This window comes from Atta cephalotes (assembly GCF_000143395.1).
Source record: "Atta cephalotes unplaced genomic scaffold scaffold00047, whole genome shotgun sequence".
Lineage (NCBI taxonomy): Eukaryota > Metazoa > Arthropoda > Insecta > Hymenoptera > Formicidae > Atta > Atta cephalotes.
The window spans coordinates 1,937,707-1,958,273 of record NW_012130111.1 but is presented as its reverse complement, the minus strand read 5'-3'; the positions used below and the strand labels follow the sequence as shown (position 1 = coordinate 1,958,273).

Sequence of the window (20,567 nt, the reverse complement as noted above, 5' to 3'; positions counted from 1 at the left end):
AGAGAGAGAGAGAGACTGGGCCATTCTTTCATTCGTACGCAATGCGTTTCGTACGTACGCACGTTGGTCCCATTCATCGACCGCGCGTTGTTTTTTATTTGCTGTTCACCATCTCCGCTGCCGCCGCGAGTTAGGAGTGGCGGGGCCCCCTGGGACACCAGCGGAAGTACTTTCATTGTAAACGAGGGACCGCCGTCCCTTCATTTTCGTCTGCGACGTCCGCACTGGTCATTTGCGTATATCGCACTATCCCGCCAGGATTGCCCGATTATTGCCCCGAACTTTGTTATATCACATGCGATTAAGTTTTATTGAGGAAAGGACAAGACGACCAACCCTTTTAACCCTTAGTATACACGATTGGATGCATCCGTGCATGTTTCTTTTCTTCGAAAAAAAACTGGAAGCATCAAGTATTTATGTATAAGTTTTTTAAATACACAAATACACACTTTTTAAAGATATTACAAAAATCGCTTAATAAATTTTGTATTATATTTGTTAAAATGATGAAAATTAAAAATTTGTATGTAGTAAAAAATCTGTTGAAAATCATCGTGTATACTAATGCTTAAAGAAGCCCAAGAGAAGAAAAGCGTATCTTCCTGATATCATTCATTTAAGTTTACTAATAATTCGATCGGATACACTCAGTATGCACTGTAAATTAAAACCATCGTACACATATTGACCTAAAGATGTGTGTTTAAGATGTGTAAATATAAAAACGAATTAAACTATAAAATCCTCGATACATTTTATTGTGCTGTCAACTGAAATTTGTATGTTATAATCCGAAATATTTATACTTTTACACAGATTAAATCGACGTACAACAATTTCAATATGCACTAGTGTGTCCAATCGAATTCGCTATTAGTTATTCCCTTTGTTATATAAATTATGAAGTAATATGAGATATAATATATATCCCAAGTAGCACACAGCGCTTATAAAACTTTAATAAAGTATTAAAAAAACGCATATAATCACTTTTTTAGCGGTTTGCAAACGCTGTGCTGCTTGGATATTATTACACTGAAAAAAAATATAGTTAATTTTAATAAATATTTAGTTCAATACTGCCAACTAAACATTTACTTACAGTAAGTAAATATTTATTCAAAATAAAAAAAATAATTGTTAAATCAAATTATCACATTTCTGTATCAAATAAATATATCTTTATATTTAATAAATATTTAGTTGGCAGTATTCAACTAAATATTTATTAAAATTGACTATATTTTTTTTCCTGTATCCATGAAATGCCCCACATAGTAATTCCCAGCGGACGGACAAATAGGAAAAAAATTCATACAAAATTCCAAAGGGAATTATTTCCCAAATCTTTCAGAGATTTGATATTAAAATGAATGATTAGATCTTCTTATCAGAACTTCTTACCTGATCGATCTTGCATCTCACGCCGCATCCTACCTCCGAACTCAGGTCGTCCGTTCGATTCTGGAATAAAAAACACATCTCATTTTAAACCAAGTGTCTTAATAAAACTTTAACCTCAAAATAAAATGAAAATTAATAATTAACTGTAATAATAAGTAAACTGTAGTAATGTATATGGAACTATTATCAAGTAACAAGATCCAGTCTCGATATCTGGAGCGCGCTTCTTATTTATTTATATTATACAGATAAAGATCGCTTTGACACGTTAAATCATTGATTTTCAAGGTATCACGTTGATCCCTATATCGATCGTTGTGATACGCGATTATGGCGAATACAGGGGGACCGTCGAGTGAACGCAAAAAAAAAAGAGAGATGTTGAACATAATGACGTGAGCGCGATTATGTTACGCGCAGGGGCGGCGGAAAATAAATTGAATCGCTTGCCGTCTTTAAAAGATGTTAAACTGTTCCATCCGGTTCAATTGACACCCCCAGTGCGTGTATTTGATGTGACACGCTGAAATGAATCGCCGAATATAATCGTCCTCAAGGTGCTCGGGGCTATCTCCTCTTACTTACCAACGCTACAGATAACACGAGCTCGTTACAGCGGCTGCACCTGTAGTACGTTACGCATTTCCGGGACACAGGTGCACGTCCGGCAGTTCGATGGAACTGAGAGTAATTGGAAAAGGCCGGTCACGTCAAGATCGGGCGAAGGGAGAACTGAACGCAAATAGAGAAGGGTGCGAAGCGAACCGTAGTTGTTGGTTACCACTATGGGAATTTTGGACGTCGATTTGTTTGACCGTCATCTAATTATCATAATGTATTTAATTATGGAATAAACCGCACCTGCGGAATGCAAATTTGTATTGCTGTGAGAAAGGTTGACGTTAACCAATCGAAGGATTTCTGAAATTTGCATGAGGTCTAGTCATATTCTTATTATATTTCCAAAGTATTTATCTCCATTTTTATTACTGTAATATTTGAAAAAGAAAGCAACTCTTTAAGGAATGTTTCTATAATAATTCTTTACAGCATTTTGAAGATATATATTAACATCGATATTATTAAATTGTTTGTCAGCTTTAATTTAGAATTATATTTCAAGATGAACAAATAATCAGCGCGCAATTTACTGGAAGTTGTGAGATTTATGCAAATATATTATTAAGGTTCGCTTTGATCGAATATGGCCTTTCTTGCTTATTTGTTTCAAATACTAAATTCTAGAATAATATCGTATGCTAAATTAAATTCGCACGCAATAATTTCTTTTTATGCGGCCGACAGCCGTAAACATTCATTTACATGATTAAGTAAGTTGGTCAAGTAGGGTACCGTTACATAAACGGAACGTATTGTAAATTAAACATTGTAGCTTTATGTTAAAATTAGATGTCTTGTCCATTTTTCGCAGAAGCTCCTACAAATAACCATGCGGCGTGTTTTACGGTGCTACGTTTAAATTTCCGTAATTGGATAATGCGCACGTAAATTGCCGCGAACTAAAATTTCCACGGAAGCGACAATAATCAAGAGAATTTCGTGCGCAACGTCGAGATACGCTCGTGTTTTCCTCACGCGTCAACAAATCGCCAGCGAGTAAACGGCGAGTTCACCGATAAGGGTTAATCGGGAGAGGGAGATAATGTTTTCGCGTACTATCTCGTCTCTCTTTCTCGTGGATGTATCAATTTTACGACGATTTTTCTTTTTTTTTTTATTTCACTCGCGCGGCTTTCGTCTCGTGGAAACATCTTCCCGGCAGCGTGAGCCGTTGTTTAACTTTGCTCGATTAATCAATCCGCTTCGCGCGTCATCGAGAGATTTCTCGGTCGTATTTGTCGCTGTATTTTAACATATGTTATCTATAAAATACATAAAATACCTCAAGATATCATTAAAGGTGTATTTTGCTTTCCACAATACGATATATTAAGAATATCCTCCAAATTCATATCAATTTAATTCACGTAATAATCCTATGTTAATTCTTGTTTACATCGTCGTAAGTTCGAACTTCTTCGAAGAAAGCAGAGATGAATAAAGAATATAAAGTATCGACTATTTGAAGAGGTAAGCAAAATTTGCAGAAGATTCCTCGTTCCTTTTAAATTCAACTTGTTCAATTAATTTTGATATTTTTAATTATATTGGGTTGTCCGGAAAGTTCGACTAACCTATATAATTTACTAAATTTAATGTATACTAAATTTAAATTTTCTGCGTTTTAATTTTCCTTCAACATCGGCACGAACTTTCCGGACAACCCAATATATTGTTTTTATAATGTATTTTATACGCGTTATTATGTAACGTATTGAAGACGATGCAAATCAACATTTCTTTTAATTTTTTATTTTCTATAAGAATATCATTCTACATTGCAAACTATTTTCATCAAGCGCTATGCGCTTCCTTCTAGGAAATAATTAATAAGACAAATCATTTTTCTTGGTAAACAATTCCTAGAAAATATTCCTCTTTTCAATCGCAAGAGCAATTTGGCAGAATGATTCGGCTTCTTCGAACGATTAATTTCCTTCTTCTTCAATTAATTCCGAACGAGCGATTCCTCGTTAACTCGACTTCTTTTTCGCGAATGCTTGCACTCTCACTGTGAGTTCCAATGAAGAGTTCGTATTGTTAGAAAACAAAAGGAAAGGATGGAGAAAATCATCTAAAAGAACATCTTTATCTGATCTAAGGTAATCAACTAATGCATAGCTGCCCGTCCTTCTGCACGTCCTTTCGTCGCGTCGTGTCCAACGTCTCCGTCACGCTCGACGACGCCGACCAACTGTTGCTTCTTCCCGCCATCGACTCGATATAATCTCGAAGACGGAAATAATAGTGAGTGTCGAACACGGAAAGCTCTAGTATACGGAAACGCTCATTCACCATTCGGTTAAACGGCGTTAGGATTCCATCGCAAACATTCTTGAGAAATTCTCCCTCTTCGTAAATCATTGTGCATAATTCTCATTTACATTGTACATTCATACTGTGAATGTGATCTATCTTCTTTTCTTCAGAAAGATTTTGCTGTGATTTCTAAAAATTTAACTAGACACGGATTTGAAAATAATTTTGAATTATTAATAATTATATAAAAAAGCATAATGAGTAATGCTGTAAAAAATTTTGATATTCTAGCAGTCATAATTACTTTAGTAATTTTAAAAATTATTTTCAGATGTCTAATTAAATTTTTAGATACTTCAACAAAACCATTCCATTCTTTCTTTCATTATTTAACTAATCTTTCATTATTTAACTACGTCTAATGAATATAATTGACAAATGTTTCTTTCTTAATTATCTTTCATCTTTATTTTCATCTTTATTTCTAAAAAGTAAAGAAACTGAATAAAAAATATTTTTGAAGGAATAATAAAAGATTGCAAAAAATAAGCTGTAGCTAAGACGGTTGCTAAGGATCGATCAAACATCTCTAAAAGTATAGTTATTACAATAAGATTGAAAGGAACGATGGCACTTGATACCCGTCGAGACGAAATAATATGACATGGACATGTTATTTTGCACGCGCGCTGTTTCAAGTTTAAGGTAAAAGGTGTCGAGTTTTTTCCTGCGGTCACCAACGTGCACGGTCGCACGGTGTTGGATGTACACCGGCTGGTGTCCACTCGGTTGGAACAACCTAAGATGGAACAATGCCTTCGACGATCAAACCAATGTTGCGAAAGGGACGATGAACATGTCAATTCTTGAGAATCATGATTCCAAAATAAAAAACAAACAGAGTGAGACACCGCCTGTCGTCATAAAATATCACTTGCGAGAAATATTTTAAAATATTCAATATTCTTTTTATTGTTTTAAACTATTCAAAATTTTGTAATCGGAAGAATCGAAAAAATTATACTTTAAAAACTTAGATGAAAACAAATAAAGGAAAAAAATAGAATAAATTTGAAAAAATTATATTAAAATAGATGGTATATATCTTGGAATGTCTCTGTTATCATATTTTCTGAGATTTTCCGTATTTTCTTGATATATTAGCTAAAAAGGCGCCGCCGGTGTCATTCGAATGCACGCAAATGTTTTCTTCTACGAACCAAGTCAATTATTCTCATATTACGTCGGGAATTGAAAGGATAGACATTGCAGTTGAAGCTGCAATTATTAATGTGACGACCAGGAAGTTTTTTCCAGCTTCGATTTCGTAATCATCACACGCGCATTTTAATTATATCTCTATGTACGTGTATTTAATTATTGTCTATGTTATACGTGATAGAATTCGAAATAATTATATATATATTATATATATATATATATATATATATATAATTATATATATATATATACACACACATATTTATAAGTCATACAATAATTTAATAAGCACAATGTAACAGAAATCCTTAAATAAATCGATGACTTATCTTTATATACGTAAATATAATATAGAAGTTATAGAATCAAAGATTATTTCCAATTTTTGAAATATCACCAAATAGAAAAGTATAATACGAAGAAGGTTATAAATAGAAAAGCCTTTAAATTAAGCTAGAGATTAAAATTAGAGCTGGTGCCTTAATGTTTAATAATATTTCTATATATTTTCTAGTTCTACAAACAGCACGCTGATTAGAATAGATTAGATAGAATTAGATATTGTCGCGAAATTGGAATAACAAATATTACTAATTCAAATGATGCTCAAACTTAACGCTGTTAAATTGATCATCTTTAAACACTAAAAAAAACTTAACGCGAAAAATATCATCTTACATAGAAAAAAAGACTTTGTTAAAGCCTTTTTCTAAAAATTTAGTTAAATATGTATCAGAAAATAATAATATTGGACTGAAAATAATTACGGAGGACGCTCAAGCTAAAATGTCCAAATTTTTTGCAGCGTTGTTCATGTTTCTACATAATTATTTTGACGATTCAACAAAATTATTTTCAGATCTATATCTAGCTAAATTTTTAGATACAGCAAAATCCTTGCAGAAAATTATAAAACAAAAAATCTACTTTATTTTAATATAATTTAATTATTATCATATAATATTATAAAGAGTTAAGTTTCGTACTGAGAGAAAAGTATACTAAATTTTAATAAATATTTGTTTGAATAATACTAGTTAAACATTCACTAAATGTAAACATATATTTATTAGGTACAAAACCATAAATTTGATTTAACTATTATATTTTTACATTTATTTTCCATAAAAAATATTATGTTTATATTATTATATAGTAGGTACTAATCAAACAATTATTTATTTAAATTCATTACACTTTTCTCTCAGTGTAGTACGAATATGTAATTTAAATGGAAGCCCTCTCGTCAAAAGCTCCAATAATTTGAATTATTGAAGCGATTAGGTGTTTATGTACATCGGCGTGACTAATGCGATCTGACAAAAACCATAGTGATCGTTTCCCATGAATGAAATCTGCGATGTTGATGCGGCGCGAATTGAATGGAGCGTAATAAAAATTGACGATGACGTTGCTGCGACGGGCCGACCCCGTTTAGCTGTACGAGATGAGAATCTGGGTTATCGTTGACCTTAAATACATTGCAACTAATCCTAATGCGATTACGAGAGATGCTGCGATGTCATCCAGACACGCTTTCGGTGCATCGATCGCGTTCGCGCTCAGCAATTTTTATTCCCCCTCCCCCCTCCCCAAGAGTAAGTGTTGATTATAAATAAAATATTAAAGACGCACCCTCCCAGTCTGGATTTCTGAGAAAAGAAGTGTCGCCCCCTCGTCATCACACGCGATTAATCTTCCTCGGTATTTGCTCTAATGCATTCAACTGCAGTTGCATACGGGTCTCCCACATCCATTTCACTAAATTCGGTATGTTTTCATGGAGTTACCACGGAGGAAAAAACCCTCATAAAAACTAAATTGACGATCCATTACATTCTGCGTCGCCGATAGATCAAAGATTTCTGTCTGAGAAAATAAAAAATGAAAATTTTGTTAAAAGTTTAGAGTTTTCGTTCTATCAATAAGCGATTAATTTATAATTCAACCTCTTTTTATAAAGCAACATATTTATTGCCTTCTTCGTAGTCCAAGCTAGAATTATCTAGAATTATACACTTTGCTTGTTCTTCTGGGTTATCGTTATGGTTTTTTTTAACGCAAACAAATCCTGGGAAACGCGGTGCCAACCGCTCTTAACTGACGTCATCCCAATTAAAACGCGTACATACGTTGACATATATACGTTAAAAGTAACCAACCGCGGGATAGTTTCGAGCGGGTAATGAGTGACAGCTGATGTTTTTAACTTAACTCTTGCTCTTAGAGTTAATTAATAAAATAGAGAAGGAATCCGATTGTACCGACACTCATCTTTCTCGGATATTTAACAAAAGTCCTATTATTCGCACACTTTTTCTCCGACACGAGAAAATATTGACTCTCATCTCGTCTTATCTCGTCAAATGAGAAATTGTTTATGCAAAATCTTTTTATAAGAAATATAAGTCGATTTCGCTCGTATTTCTCGCATTAAAGTGATAATGTGAACGATGAAGCGCGTCATGCGCTCCAGATTTGCGTCACGATTAAAGGTGAAATTTGCACGATTACCGATGCGCCGCGAGGCGAACTCCCGCCGTTGTAGGTGAGAGGATGTGGCCGACAGGAAGTTCATTGTATATGGCTACACATATAATGTTGCATGCCGGACGATCCTACATATTTGACGTAACATCAGGCTCGTCGCGCGAGAATCCGGGGAATCCCGTTCGATATGTTGTATCTTGAACAATAGGATTCGCGTTACTTATTTCACGCCAAAATATCATTTTTAAAATAAATATTCTTCCAAAATTTAAATTATGCAATTAAAAAAAATTAGAATTTATTGAACTACCTTTTCGGTTTGTGCTCGAAGTGTTTTCATCTTGTTTGATTATATAAATAAAGTTTTTTGCACACTTTTGTTTAAAATATCATTAGTTGTATTTGAAAAAATTTTGCTGAAATATTTATAATAAAAATTTAATTATGTACAGTTCTGAAAATACTTTTATTAGAGCATTAAAATAATTATGTAGAAAATTCAAATGTGATAAACAATACCAAAAAATTTTTTAAATTTTAGGCATCATCTTTTTATTTTAATTATTTGAAGCATTTTAATTATTTGAATAGAATTCCAAAAAAATGTATTTAACTAAATTTTTTAGAACTTCAGCAAAACCGTTAATATTTCCGTATATTTGAAAACTCGGAAATATTTATTTGCTTGCTGATATTAGTACAGTTTATATTATATGGTGACGTCAAAACGTTGAAAAAGAAAATATCAGTGTAACGTCATTACTCTCTTCCATACTTGTCATTTGTCCATAAATATTTGTATTATTTTAATTATGTTATGATACGAACGTGATATTGTTGCTTTATTATTTCAAGAAATACATAAATAGATCATCGGATTTTTATAGACATTGCAGATATTTTTTGCAGACATACACAAAATATGCAAATTTATATAAATATGCATAATATGCATAAATATACATTTTTAGAATGTTTTTATAACAAGATAAATTTCTATTTCTATTTTTACTTTCCAATTTGCTTTCTAAAAAAAATATGAAATTGCATAAAAATCCAATATCTACACATAACTGTAACAAAATTGTTTCTTACAAAGATACATGCTAATGTATGCTGATCTAATGTGCGCAATTAGTGCGTAAATAAGTATACGTAGTAAGTGTAAATAAGTATGTATACAGTAAATACATAAATACGCAATAATTAAAAAAAATAAACATCATATTATTATTTAGACGATTTTTTGGCTATTAATAATTAATTATAGTATTAATTGTTTAATTTAAATTGTTCTTGTCATTATAATATTTTTTAAATATTTGACTATAATAATTTTTCTAAAAATTTTTTTTTATAATGTATATTTTAATTTTGAATTATATAATTATTATATATAATTGATTATATATATAATCCTCTTTAATCAAATCGTATATTTAACATTTAAGTACATAATTTTTTACAGTTCTACAAAATCATTATTGATATTATATTAATTAATTTTAAATATTGTTATAATATTTTAAATATTAATGTTATTATACATAATTTAAAATCTTTCACGTATGATAATTCTTGTTGATATAACTTTTCTTTTGAGCAGTTATTTGTATTGATATTATAACATATTTAAAGCCGGCGTATTAGAGAAATCATACATCTTGAGCAATATCGAGAAACAATAAATTATTTATTACGTTAAGAATTATAGTACTGATTCGAGATTAGAACATCAGGGTCAACGATCAAGAAATGAAGATGTTCTTTGGATATATTATGCAAGCTTAAGGTTATCTTCTAAGCATCACCCTAAGAGATAACTTTACTATCCTTACATGCTTAGTAAATAATACGAGGACACTATTTTTGTATTATTTTTAGTTAAGACGAGACTGTTTTAAATATTTTAGATTAACAATATTTTTCGACATAAATCGCATGTAAACTTATTTTGTAAATAAAATTCTCTTCTTAAACAAGAAAAGTTTTCCCTATAATCTCAAAGTTTCTTGTACAAAAACGAAAAAACAAAAAGATTTTGTAATAGTAACATAATCAATATATAGCATATTATGTAATTAAAAGCTATATTTATAACAAAGGTTAAACGTTTGATAACTTAAATTGCATACAAAATTTATTTTAAGTTAATCTTTTTAAAAGAGTAAATTTTTTTCGGTTTACATACCTTTTAAAATTGATCTTTCAAATTTGAAATTTAATGCAATAAGTTCAAAGAGCTATATTCGATTAAGGCTGATCTTGGTGTCTAATAATATTGTTGCTTTCGATTATATAATTTGTCATATTTTATGCAAACTGCGCACCAATTATCTTTTATTAATAAGAATTATAAGAATCATGATTAGAATTTATAAATTATTACATGTTTTATCTGTAGGAAGAAGTATTCGATCAAAATTGTTATCATGCGATGATTCCCTTTCTTTTAATCATTTTCTTTTGATCATTTAAAAACAAAAGGAGGGAGGAGATTAGTAAGAGAGAATGAATTATATATTATAGATAAGAGATCGAAGAAAGTGATTTTTTTTCTAGACCACGCTTCTCCCTTTATCTGTGGCGGCGGCGGGATAATTGATTCGTTAGCGCGCGGGCGAGGAAGGGTTGCGAGAGTTCGATGACTTACAATATCGCACAACTGTCATAAACTAATTAGTAAAAATTAATTCATCATCAGTTTGCGCGCGGCATCTATTCATTGCGAGAAATAGAGTATCGTAATATATAAAATTGCAGTAAATTTAATGATTAAAATAATTAAAAATTATATGAAAAGAAAGATATGGTTTACACAATCAAAAATATTTAACTATGAGTAATATCATCGTAATTATTTTTGTGTGATAGGTATGTGTATGGTTGACATGATTTATTTCCTTTGATATGTTGATTACATCAATATAGTTATATGTGATCTGATTGTAACAATCAAAATTTGTTTGGGGGACTATTTACTATGAATATCTATCTGTATAGTTACATCAATCGATGTCACACTACAAAGTACGATATGTGTGTGTGTGTGTGTGTGTGTGTGTGTGTGTGTGTGTGTGTGTGTGTGTGTGTGTGTGTGTGTGTGTGTGTGTGTAATAGGAATTAAATTAATATAATAAGAAGAATTACTTAAATTGAAATTTATAACGACTTTTTATGCTCCTTTCCCTAATAATTAATCATTTAAAAAATTATTTGATGCTATATTGATTTGTGAGGATGATACCTAAATGAGAAGAAACGTCCAGATTGCACACAAACTTGAGCAATGATCTGATACCAGAAAGCACGTTGGCGGTGCATTTTTTGAGAAGAGTTAAATTGATAATTGGTACCAATTCCGTTCTCGTCAATTGTCAAACGCATTGATTAAAACCTTTTTCATGCCGACGTCTTTCGCACGCTGCCGCGATGGAGCAGTTTATTTTGCTGCTTGAAAGTAATAAAATAAAAATAATGTTGATTGCGCTATAAATATATTCTTTGCGAAATTTAAGTGTACAATTTTTATTTTATAAAAATTTTTTTTCAAAATTTTCAATCTCAGAAAGCAAACACAATACAAAAGATGTATAAAGTGTGCGTTTCAACAAAAAGTTTCAAAAATTTTATTCGTGCTTTATATTGACATTTTCATATTTTATAAATTAATAAGATTATATTTGTTGGAAATAATGAAATATACATTCTAAAAATTCCGATCATACAGAAAAAAAAATATATTATATTATAAACTTCAGATCTCATAGAGTATATATTATGGTGTGCGATACGACATGTGATCAGTCATAATTCATGTAATGAACAATAATCCGAGTCGGCGAAGGCGGCGCGCAAAAGAACGACGTTTTCGTCCTTCTCCGTAAGAAAGGGATTAGATGGCCCTGTATCCGTTACGTGCTCGTCTTTCATCCTCGACGCTATGCTTATGGGCTGCCATGATGTGTCGTCGTGTAGTTAAGTTAATTAATGAATGGTACAGTCGAGCTGGAGAGTGGACTTAAATTGATACGTCCTTCGCCGCTCGCGCGCAGTCATTTTCGTGCCGCCGACGCTCGGTTCGCAGCTGGGGATGCTTGCAATATCAAAATGCATCGATACTGCTCCTTTCATCCTGAACATCTTTTGGCATCGTTATTTCATTTTCAATAGTAAATATCAACGTTCAAAAGAGTGTAGAAAGTAGAAACGCTGCATTGTTAAATCATAACATTTTATACCCTCTATTTGAGTTATTTTTAACCCTTTAAATTGCCACTGTTCTTACTCAATATATCCTTAATGGATTTAAACAATTTAACTCAAGAACTGTATTAATTTGGCTGACATTTAATTTATTTACTTTAAGTGCACATGCATTAATAAGAAATGCTGTTTGAAATTAGTAAGTTAAGTAATTCTACTACAAAAATGGATTAATTAGATGTGATTTTTTTAAACTACATATATTTTGTATAAAGTATTAAAATAATACTTTTTTTATTCATTTATCAAAAATAACATAAAATGTATAATAAATAATAAAATGTTATTTCAAGAAATTGCTTTAAATCTGATTCTTTAATTTTTAACAGCGTGACTAAAAAATTATTAAAATAAATTTGAAATATCTTATGTATTTTTGTGTGCATATTATTTGTATTAATATATTTGTTGTTTCTTTCTCGTTAATATTTCTACTTGATTACTGCAATCGATTGTTGTCAATGCAAGGTCTACGCTTTTATTGAAAATGGTGGACAGCGTTGCGGTAAACTCCTGGTATTTGAACGAATGGAAATTGAATTTCAATCAAACCTAAGCATGTCTACTCGAAGTAAATACATGATTTTCTTGCGCTTCTGACAAATTGGCAGTTCAAAGGGAAAAACTGTCACGACTGCAAGGATATGCTTACGTGCATTGCATTGCCAAAGAATGCAAGAACTAGGTCGTCGGAACGACAAATCAACTCATCGACATAGATTTCAAGAATCGCGAACAACACTATAGTCTTTAATATTCCTCATTAATTAACACGTCGTATCAATGACAATATCCGCACTCGACGCAAAAGCCGTCGATTAGACGGAGAATAGAAAGTTATATGAAAGTGATGAATACGCAAATCGTCGTTATACGTTTATACGAGAAAATATTTACAAAATTAGCTTATTTGTAATAGCTTATTTGTGATAACAGCAATGAAATTTATATTTTTGTTAAGAAAAAATTAATTCTGTGTTTTTCAAGGAATATAAACGGAAGAGTTTTAAATCATTTTACTTAACTTGGAGAATTAATAAGATTATTAATAAATTTGTTTATAATACTTCTATATTAATAAAAAATAATTTTTATTTATTATTAAATATTATTTATGATAAGTAAATAAATTATATTAATTTATAAATAAAAAATTATATTAATAAATAAAAATATAAGCATATATATGTATAATATTTAAAATATTTTTTTAAGTAATATAATTAGTCAGTATATTTAGCGCGTCTTGTATTTATAATGTTGCATTATTATTAATTTTATATCTGTACGAATTAACAAAATTGTGTCTCAAGAAATCTAATGCGAAATCTAATTTTTACAATAAGATAGTATGTGATTAAAGATATTTATAAATAACATTGATGAACGCGACGAAAAATTCCGTAAATCAAAAACATCGTAATCAGCTCGTAATTGTACAATTTTATAAATTATAAGTTATCCATTATTTTCGATATATACTGCATACTGAAGTCGAATAAATAAATTGTCACCTCGTTTCCAAAATCGTTACCGTTATTATCAGTTCTCATTTTACTTGTGCAAAAAGGTATCGTCTCGTTTCTTATCTCAGCAAAGGTAGATATATTCCACACTGAAATAAGCGAGTCGCAATTTGTAACATTGTTTCCTTAACATTTTACATAGTAGTAAATGGAATCGAACAACAGAATTAAGGATACCATATCAAAAGATATCTAACATTTTTCAGGGGGAGATAATGCTCTTCCTAAACATTATTCTTCCTCTCGACACGTAAAACCTTTCAACATTCTGCGATTACGGAAGTGTCAACTGTTTAATTTGACTGTATCAACTTCAATATCAATATCCCTTTTTATCACAGGGAGATTTCTTACCTGCGTGAGGTCTAAGTCCGGACATTTGGAAGCGCATTCCTCCTGAAGGCTGATCGGAATGTGATCGGCGCGATCCTCCAGCAGATCCTCTGGCAGGAGCGCAATGACCGTTCCTGCCAGCACCAGCACCTTCAGCAGAAAACATCCCGTTGCTAACATAATAACCCCCTCCCCCCCTTAGATCCTTGCACACGATCAGCTTCCGCGCGAATTTCTATCAGCGGTTCAGCTGCCGATAATCATCGCTCCTCTTAATTTTCTCGATGACTCTTGAATGCGTTAATCGAAACGATGTCTCCGCATGGTTTCCTCGATGGATCACTCGAGACACGTCGCGATGCCTGTCGTCGTTACGTCACGTGCCGTGGAGATCACGTGTTGAGCGATCGCATCAGCAAGTGCGTCGGAGTTGCGATCAGATTGGCCACTTCCGCTAAATATCCGGAGAAAAATGGCGGGGCGACGCCAGGCGTCCCGGGGAGCGCACGTTGTGGGACACAGTTATCGCGAGGACGCAACTCGACGTTGCTTATGGATTATTTGAATGACAATAGAATTCGTTTATTTGGTGAATACACAGACGTCACCACACTGAGAAAATTGTTCTGGTTGTATCAACAAGAAATACAAAACAAATTCCGATGAAGCAATCTTCTGGTTCTGTAATTGAATTTCGGATTATCTTGGACAGATTTAATTATCAATGTTCGATTTGTACCTTTTTAGTTGAATTACCAGAATTCCAATTAATGCAACGAGATTTTCTTTCCAGTGTATTAATTCTTTTCGCGGGAAGAAAAAGGTGTTTCTTTATCGCGTTTTTCCACGCACCTGTTTCATGAGGCGCGAATATTTATCTTTGAATGTTATTTTCTTAGGTTTTTCCTTGCGATACTTCTCACGATCAAATTACGGAATTGCTGATAGGCAAATAATCGCAGTGTTTTTCTCTTTCGACGGGAGCCGATGACGCGGGGCGATGTGTGTGTATCCGGTTGCACAAGACGGTAATACACGCTAATATGATCAGTCCTCTTCCGCAGTTTCTTTCAACGTTTGACCGGCGAAGCGATAAGAGACGGGCAACGAACGTTGCTCGAGTAAATTGTGTCGATCGAAGAGTTGCGTCTTCGTGACACCAGGCACAAAGTCCACTTTGATCGATTTTAGCACTGCGAAATGTTCTCTGTAATCAAAATCCCAAAATCAAACCTTGCATTCTCCGCGATTCTCCGCAGAACTCTTAGGATCCTCCGTCACTCTCTTTGCATTTCGAGGGCAACTTTTACTATCAACTTCGCGCAGATTTTCGTCAAATGTCTCGTTTTGCGAAATCCTGTGATTTTATCACAGTCGTTTTTTATTGCACGTTTCGGAATCCGCTGTTCGTTCTTGGATACGGTCTATGACGTTCGCGTCACGCGGTTTGAACCGAGCGGCGCGCAACGCGATCACGTTGGTTGGCGAGCATAAGAGCAACTGACTCCGAATGGCCACTCCAGAGTCAACTATCCCCCACCACGTTGTGAGCACCCTTATCTGCCGTGCACTCCGATTGAGGCTAATTCTTCTTGGTGAAGGTATACTCCGCGCTCAAAACGCGCGTCTCTGTATGGATGCCAGCAGCTCAAGGGAGGAACGATTCGAAGAGATCTGTCTATTCGCGCGGTACTGACTACTGACTGGCTGGTCAATTGACAGATTGACCTGTTCTTACTATCCTCGTAAACTTTCATTCATCCATTCGCACGTGCCGCTAGCTAACCGCCGATAGTTATCTTCGGGGATTTCGAGATGCTTAATCTCTAAATCTTTTGGAGTGAAATCTTATTCCAAAAGACTGAAAATTGAAGCCAATCTTGAAAAAATATTTTCACTCTTGAAGAGTGACAAATTTTCACTCTTTAGGAGTGAAATTTTAAAGTAAGATTTTATTCTTTTGGAGTGAAAGTGTTATATTTTCAATTTTCAAAACAAAATTGGACCAATGAGAATATTTTTATTAAGTCGGAGTATAAATCTAATTACGTATTCCTATTTTCCTATGTACTCCGATTAAAGCAGATGCTTTTAAACAGGTGCCTAAATATTTCAGTGTAAATTTATATACATATTCAATTCAGCAAATATCCAATTTGCACGCCGAAATTTTCATCAATCTTGGATTGCAATCATAAACAGAATTATGAGTAGTAATATCATATTAAATTGACAAACAATTTAATAATATTGATGCTAACAGACATCACATAAAAATATTAATAATGTAATGTTAATGTAAGAATATTAAAAACTGTAAATAATTTATTGCGCAAAATATTATCTCAATTGTTGAATTTAAACCTGGATCTCCTATAATATTTTCATACTTTCATGAAAAGATTTTAAATCAGCTTTAAAGAGATCGCCAAGCACAGAAAATTAAATCTTAAAAATTAAATCTTAAATCTCAAAAATTAAATCTTAAAATCCATATTTTATTTATTTTTCTGTTATTTCGTATATTTCAGCAAAGCCTTAAATATATGAATATGAATTAAATGAATATGAATGATTAATCTAATAATAGAAATAACTTTTAAAAAATATTAAGAATTATTTCTTTTTTCGATTTGAGATAAATAAATATGTTTCTTTTATATCTAGATGAGTATAATGCAAAGTACATTTTCCTCTAAAAGAGCTTTTCAAATATTCAGTTGCAAAACTGCAGAGTAATATTTTAAAATAACATTTAACGCTACGTATATTCCCATTAAGTATTCGATGAAAACTTAAGCAACTTTGGTTCTTTAGTTAGTTCTAGTTTAGTTTAATTAGTTCTCACAACGATATAAAGTAAATTTGAACATGAAGATCAAACGAAATTTTTTCGTGTGAAGACCCTTCGAAGAAGAGCGCATCGCTCCAAATTTGTGTACCTTTGCCGCCTAGAACTTGTTAATGATATCCCTTCAGCCCTGAAAGAAATTTAAAGTTAAAACAAAGCCGTCCTCTTCGAAAAGAAATAATCGTTAAAGAAATAATCGTTTGCGGTTCTCGTACAGCACAGTCCCAAGAAATATTTTTAAAAAATTCTAAATATAATAAGAATTTATATTTTTATAATAACAAAATAATATTTTATTCTTATTCATCGTTTTTAACATAACATAGGTTTATCTTATGAAAAGAACGATTTTGCTGAAGTATATCATAAATTTAGTTAAATACAGATCTAAAAAACAATTTTGTTGGACCATCAAATTACGTAGAAATCTCAAACATGAGCAATGTTGAAAAAAGTGATATTTTAACAAGTTTGAGCGTTTCTACATAATTATTTTGATGGTCCAACGAATCATTTTCAGATTTGTAGTTAATTAAATATTTAAATTCTCTAGTAAAATCGACCTTTCTGTGCAGATTTTTTTTTTACTAAATCCGCGCGGCACCAGATTTTAGATATCTTTTTTTAAAATAAAATCCTTAAACTTAATACTTAAAACTAATATTATATTTATATACAATATTATTTCAATCTCTGTAAATAAACCAAAATTCAATATTCAAAATGTTTTTAATATTTGTCATTCTTTAAATTACTATTAATAGCACGTAAAAATTCCTGGGACTATCTCCGGAAAATGGGGAACATTTGTTAATCTTATTTAAAAGTGTCTAAGAGAAAAAAATTAATCGGTAATTGCCGATAAATTTAGGTTCAGTCTTGTGCTTCTGCGAACCCTTTAGCTCTTTATATATGTTATTCTTTGTGAACATGTTTGTTAGCCGTGAGCTCATCAAAATGGTGATTCATTTTGACAGATTAAATCTGCAGCGAACAACGAGAGCCAGTCACAGCGTTTGTAATGCCATTGTTAGCTGTGCGACGCTTCTTTCTTCACGATGACCCGGAGGAGGTTGCGATCAGATCGATTCAATTCTTAACTCGTATTCATCGTTCAAAGACTTTTCTGCATGAATTTGACACACATAAAAGCAGAAGAAACAGAAAATAAAAGATCTGTTTAGAAAGTTTCTGAATTATAATTTTGTTTATCAATTCTTTTTATAACTTTATTTACCCTTATATCACTTGAAATATTCTCTTTTTCAGTTAATACGCGTCTGCTAACGCCATTTCTATTTTTAGAAACAATTCTAGTGGACATTTTTCGAGAACGTAAGTTCCAAACATTGAATGATATATTTTCTAAATCGATGATTTTCATCACCATATTTTCAGTAATACCGAATCCTAGATGTAATGAACGAAACGGAACATACAGAGACGCAGAGGTAAGATAATAATTACAATTTTCATATATACAGATTGCGACTCATAAGGAAAACTGTGCAGTATGAATGCAAGACGGTCATGAAAAACTCCAGCTTAGATATGTTTTAATGTGTTAATGTCTCGGCCGTTGCTTGACTTCGCCACAGACGGAACATGTGCGAATTCTTGGTCTAGGTACGTCATATATCTACCGCGTACAGAAATATGTATTATTAGTCTACACTACGATGCTAACAGAACTAAAAGATCTCTCTCAATAATCTGAGTAATCTCAGAAAATCTCTCACGTTAGAAAAGTTCTATGATAAATTAATTTATTTTCATAGAGTAGATTTAGAATGCGACATGTATATGAATTATCTATATTGAATGTAGACCAATATTTAGCGAATGTGTGCAAAGTTGGCGTATATTCCTGGTAGCAAGCTACATCATTTTGTCGTCATTTTGACGTCAACTTGCCTACCAGGATTATTGGCCATATCGTCTGGAGGCGCTTTTAACGAGATTTTTTTATCAAAGAAGGTTCTGTTGAGAAACATCAAATAAATGATTATTTGAATTATCAAATTTCGTCGCTCATATATCAAATATATACATTGGAAGATTCTCTCTCTTATAACTGAATTGAAAGCAGGAAAGTTTTCTCAATGAAAAACAACGGAGAACTCTCCAAGATAACGATGTTTAACTAGCTTTTGCTTTCAGCACGCGCGGTAGGATCGAGCCAACTAGAACGGATTAAGGATACAGCGTTTGTTGTAGGCGCATAGATCACGATGATGAGCCGTAACAAGTGCGTGTTGAGCGAGAGGTAGGGCGATCGTATACACGAGCATGGGGTACAAACTACAACCCGTACAACCGCGCGTTTCGAGTGAGTTCGCGCTCGCGCGATCGGCCGAGCGAGTTGGAGGTCGGAGGTGTATATTGGCCATTTCCGCAGGAAGCCCTAGGTAACCTGTAACCGCCATTGAGTTTCCAACTGAACGTGCCACGGATCTGTGCTATCGTCTCATAAAGCGATGCATGCCTGCGCTCTGGATCTGCTCGCGCGTCGCGCCCCCAAAACGATAATTCTCGCAGATTCTCCGCTCCCAATCTCGCGCCCGATTCTCGCGACCTTTTCAGTCTTTCCACAGTTCGCACTGAAGAATGAACAATGTTAATTTCTTCCAGTAGACGTGATGGAAAGTTCTTCTCTCTATTTTCGTTAGTGGCGTTCTTCTCATGAATATGTCTTCCATTAAAAAAAATAAAATTACAGGGAATATATACAATTTTACGAAGTATTTAAAAATTTAGCTAGCTACAGATGTAAAGATAATTTTGTCGGACTATTAAAATAATTAAATAATTATGAAGGATACTCGAATTCGTTATTAAATGTCAAATTTTCCAAATTCTTTGGAGTGAAATCTCAGTCTTTTAGAATGAGATCCACTACAAAGAATTTATAAAGATGCTTTTTGCAGCATTGCTCATTATGTTTGAGTTTTTTACATAATTTTTGAATGGTTCCATAAAATTATTTTCATATCTGTAGCTATCTAAATTTTTAGATACTTTAGCACAGAATTGTTCTTTTAATGTAGAAATTCACTTGTTATATTTGTATTATAATAATAATATATTATTTATATTATATATTATATTGTATATATTTATATTATATTGTATATCCATGTAATATAAATGAAAAAAACAAGAAAACTCTTTAAAAAAATTAATGTAATAAAATAAAATATTATTATCTACTCAAGATACATATAATCGCTTGATAAATTATATATTACACATATTATATGCGGTGTATTATGATTTATATGATAAAATCAGAGCAATTTCGCTTGAAATAAGATTAATTTATTTTCAATTCAGTTTGATACAAAGTATGATAAAATTACTAGTATACTAACTTTATGAACGGAAAGGGAGAGGAGAGGAATTGACTATACAATTGGCGGATTAATTCGCGGTGACTGTTTTGTTTTGCATGCAAAGCAATTGTTGAATGAAAAGAACGGCTTTTAAGCACAAGTCGTCTAGTCCAGATCAACCCCGCTTTTACTCGATACACCATAATTCGGCTCTATTAGACCCAATAAAGTGTATCAGAGAGGAGGAATGCGCCCCGAGCT

At 32.4% G+C, this 20,567-nt stretch overlaps 1 protein-coding gene across 1 annotated transcript in view; it reads right to left on the bottom strand.

Annotated features, from left to right (window-relative positions):
* Positions 1-14,303, bottom strand: part of LOC105622633 (proto-oncogene tyrosine-protein kinase ROS) — a 37,271-nt gene extending 22,968 nt beyond the window's left edge. The window contains exons 1-2 of the mRNA XM_012204049.1: positions 14,145-14,303; positions 1,408-1,467 (exon numbers count right to left, since the gene is read on the bottom strand). Of these exons, the coding sequence (XP_012059439.1) occupies positions 1,408-1,467; positions 14,145-14,303 (219 nt within the window). The remainder of the gene's footprint in view (positions 1-1,407; positions 1,468-14,144) is intronic.
* Between the last annotated feature and the right edge of the window lie 6,264 nt (positions 14,304-20,567).